General features: G+C 39.5%; 1 protein-coding gene across 1 annotated transcript; it reads right to left on the bottom strand.

The window, feature by feature from the left end:
• Positions 1-2,415: 2,415 nt before the first annotated feature.
• Positions 2,416-3,450, bottom strand: LOC145679521 (uncharacterized). Its single transcript, XM_081750100.1, has one exon. The coding sequence runs from the start codon at positions 3,448-3,450 to the stop codon at positions 2,416-2,418; it is 1,035 nt and encodes a 344-aa protein (XP_081606226.1).
• Between the last annotated feature and the right edge of the window lie 368 nt (positions 3,451-3,818).

Raw genomic sequence — 3,818 nt, forward strand, 5'->3', positions numbered from 1 at the left:
TTAAAAAAAAAAAAAAAAAAAAAAAAAAAAAAAAAAAAAAAAAACCTGCAATGTAAGCATTTAAGTTTTTTGTGAAACTAAGCCTAACAGCGCAGGGAATCAACATAACGTCTAAGTGGCACGAATTCGCCAGGAGAAACCTCGGCGTCCTCACCTGCACACTTATTTTGGAGCAAAAAATTTCGTTGTTTCACAATAAACTTACATGCTCATGTTACAGGTTTTTTGCCGCGGACTGTTCCATGCCGCATAACCAATTACACAACGGTTACTACAAAGCGCTAGATATAAGAATTCTACGAAGCACAACATTGCCAAACCCGATAATTGGGATTATGCTAAAATGCTTGAACATTACAAGTGATAAATCTCGATGTATAAACTTTTGAGTTGTAATTATGTTTTATCTTATGATCTTGAAGCTTTGCTGGCGTCTACTATTAATCCAATGTTCTCGGGATTCCTGCCAGAGTGTTGCTGTGCTGAGCTTTCGTTACCATACAGCGGCAACATTTTCAGAGCTATATAGCTCTGAAGATGTTGCCGCTGTATGGTAACGAAAGCTCAGCACAGCAACACTCACTCTGGCAGGAATCCCGAGAACATTGGATTAATATGTTTTATCTTGATTTTGACAGGTATTTATTTTTCTAAATTGCAAATTCTAAAATCCGAATTATATATATATAAATGAAATCTTTCAGTTTAGTGTTCCATGATTAAGCCCTTTGGGCTAAGGGAGATGAGAACAAAGGCAAGTAAATGACGATGGAAGAAATGGTGGAATGAAAATGCGGGAGGAAAGGAAGTATCCCGAGAAATCCTACGGACACGTTGTCCACCACAAACTTCTTGACCGGGGATCGAACCAGAGACCCCACGTACCAGAGATATGCGCTCTATCATTGAGCCACCGTGCTCCTATTCCAAATTATATGTAGTGGGTCTGTCCCAAAGTTTAAGAATACGCGTACCCTTATTAAAAAAAAAAAAAAAAAAAAAAAGTGGAACACGTAGTACTTACAAAGGTCCACTTCGTGAAGGTACTTAAACATAAATTCGTTTCTTTTCAAGAAAATTATCATAAAAATTGCTAATTTCTCTGAATTTATGGATCATGCAAATAATGCTGGAGTGAAATATATGATCGTATGGTTCGAAAACTTGCACATTACCAGATGCTAGAAAAGAAATACTTTGAGATCTTCGAAATGTGGTGTTCGAGGAAAATGGAGAAGACAAAATAGCCAGAGAGAGTAACAAATGTAACTGTTTTAAACAGGTAGGAGGGAAGATGCTTTTATCCTGCATCCTTCGTAGGAGGTCAATTGGATGGGATACATCTTGCGGCCTTCTTCATAGCAACATAGAGGGAAAGTTGGAAGATATGCTAGGATAGGAAGAACAACTGATTGATCATTTGAAAACAGAAGAAAATATTATGAGTTAAAGGAGGAAGATCAATAAACGTAGAAGAAACATTTTCAGACGCTAACCTAAGGAATTAAAAGACAGTCCCACAATCCACTTACCGACAGGCTAAATGTTACTACTAATACTACTACTAATAATAATATCATATGCGTGTGGTATCATTCGCAAGATTGCTTCATTTTAAATACCACGTAAGAAGGATGGTCTTAAGATGTCGGGTTTCAGCAGTTTCCTACGTGAATTATGGGCTGGAAGTATATATATTTTTTAATTTTAATACCTTCTAGCCGTATTTTAATAAAACCTAGGGAACATACAAACTAGGACACGCATTGATTTTCGAAGTGCCTTTTGTGTAACTACTTGATCTTGCCCTGACAAGGTTATCCAAATGTAAACAAATGCGTTTTCGGCTGGAGATTGGGAATAAAACTGTTAAAACCCATCGTTCTCGTCTTCAGGGTGATTATACTGAGACCAGTTCGTGTGTACTATATATAGGAGGGTTAAGGGAGGCTTAAGGATCCATGACTGATTGGATGGTCTATAGCTTGACGCTGAAAATGAAATGAAATGAAATCTAAGTTTTAAGTCCCACACTTATGCCGGTTAGGGTAGAGGAGACGGTGATGACGAGAGATGAGTGAAATGAAGAAAGTGGGAGTACCCTGAGAAAACCCACGAGCACGGTGTTTGTCCACCACAAAGTCCACACGGCGCGAGCTGGGACCGAACCAGGGACCCCAAGCACCGGAGGTGAACGCTCAACCACTGAGCCACCGCACTCACAGCTTGAGGCTGATTGGTCGTATTCATAAATGCTTTCTTTATGACTAGTGTCCATGTCTGGCTGAGTTGAAACCCTGTTGATATTGTTAGGTTCTTGTAGTATGGCAAGAGAGTCTTTAATTATCCTATCCCAGTGGTTTGACCTCTCTGAAATAATTTTAGTGTCTGAAAATAAAATTCTATGTTCTTCCGTTATACTGTGTTCCAATATGGCTGATTTCTCAGGATAAAACAGCTTGATGTATCTCTCATGCTCCTTGCATCGATGTTGTATTGATCGTCCTGTTTGTCGTATGTAAGTTTTCCTGCATTCGCAGGTAATGTAGTATACTTCTGGTGTTTTAAGACCCAAATCGTCTTTAACTGGACAGAGCAGGTTTCTGATATTTGATGGCGGTCTGTGTATAGTTTGATGTGTCTCTTCATGATTCTTGCAATTTTTCCAGATAGTTTCCCAATGTAGGGCAGGACTGCGATGTTGACTGGATCTTCAGATTCTGTGGTGGTCTTTTTACTGGAAAAGGTCCTTTTTAGGACCAATCGAATGTAATCTTCCTTGTATCCGTTCTGTAGTAAGGTCTTCTTGAAATGTGTAGGTTCACTGAAGAAGCTTTCTTGGTCCGAGAAGGCTTTTGACATAAGGGCAAGCGTGCTGATGACTGTATTGCGCTGTGATTTATGGTATAAGCTGTTTCCATTAAGATAAAGGTCATTGTGGGTAGGTTTTCTGTAAACACTGTGGCCTAGACTCCCATCAGGTTTACGACGAATGAAGATGTCTAGAAATGGTATGCAGCCTTCTGTTTCTATTTCCACAGTAAACTTGATGTTACTGTATTGATTGTTGAGAAATTCAAGGAACGATTGCAGTGCATTCTCATGAGGCCAGATGACAAAGGTATCATCGACGTAGCTATAGAAACACGATGGCTTTAATGGTGCTGATTCTAGTGCTTTCTGCTCGAACCTTTCCATGAAAAAGTTTGCCACTGCTGGTGAGAGAGGTGACCCCATGGCAACGCCGTCCGTTTGTTCATAGTACTGTCCGTCGAAGAGGAAATATGTGGAAGTTAATGTGATCTTGAATAAATCAACAATCTCTGGCGTTAAGTGCTCACTGAGTAAATGTAACGTGTCTTGTACTGGAACTCTGGCAAACAGAGAGACCACATCAAAAGTGACTAGGATGTCGTCTGGAGAAATGTGTATGGTCTTCAATATTTCCATGAATTCATAGAGTTCTTGACGTGGTGTTTACACTGTCCTAGTAGCGGTTGAAGAAGAGAGGTGAGGTACTTAGCCAGACGGTAAGTTGGACTTTCAATCACACTGACAATGGATCTCATTGGAATGTGGATCTTGTGTACTTTCGGCAGTCCATAGTCTCGGTGATTCGCAATTATGTGGCGTAATTTTCTTGCGTATTTCAGGGCTCATAGTAGTCTGGTCTCTTGTAAATAGTTGAAAAGTGACCAAAATCTCATCATGCTCCTTTTTTCCTTTGTCAATTTCTCCATCACCTCTCTCTTTGTTGTTTTGTTTCATCTTTTCTTTACTACTTCTTCTTTTTTAGCTTCCTCCTTTCTTAGGTTTTC

Source organism: Thermobia domestica, chromosome 2 (assembly GCF_964235325.1).
Source record: "Thermobia domestica chromosome 2, izTheDome1.hap1.1, whole genome shotgun sequence".
Taxonomy (NCBI): Eukaryota; Metazoa; Arthropoda; class Insecta; order Zygentoma; family Lepismatidae; genus Thermobia; species Thermobia domestica.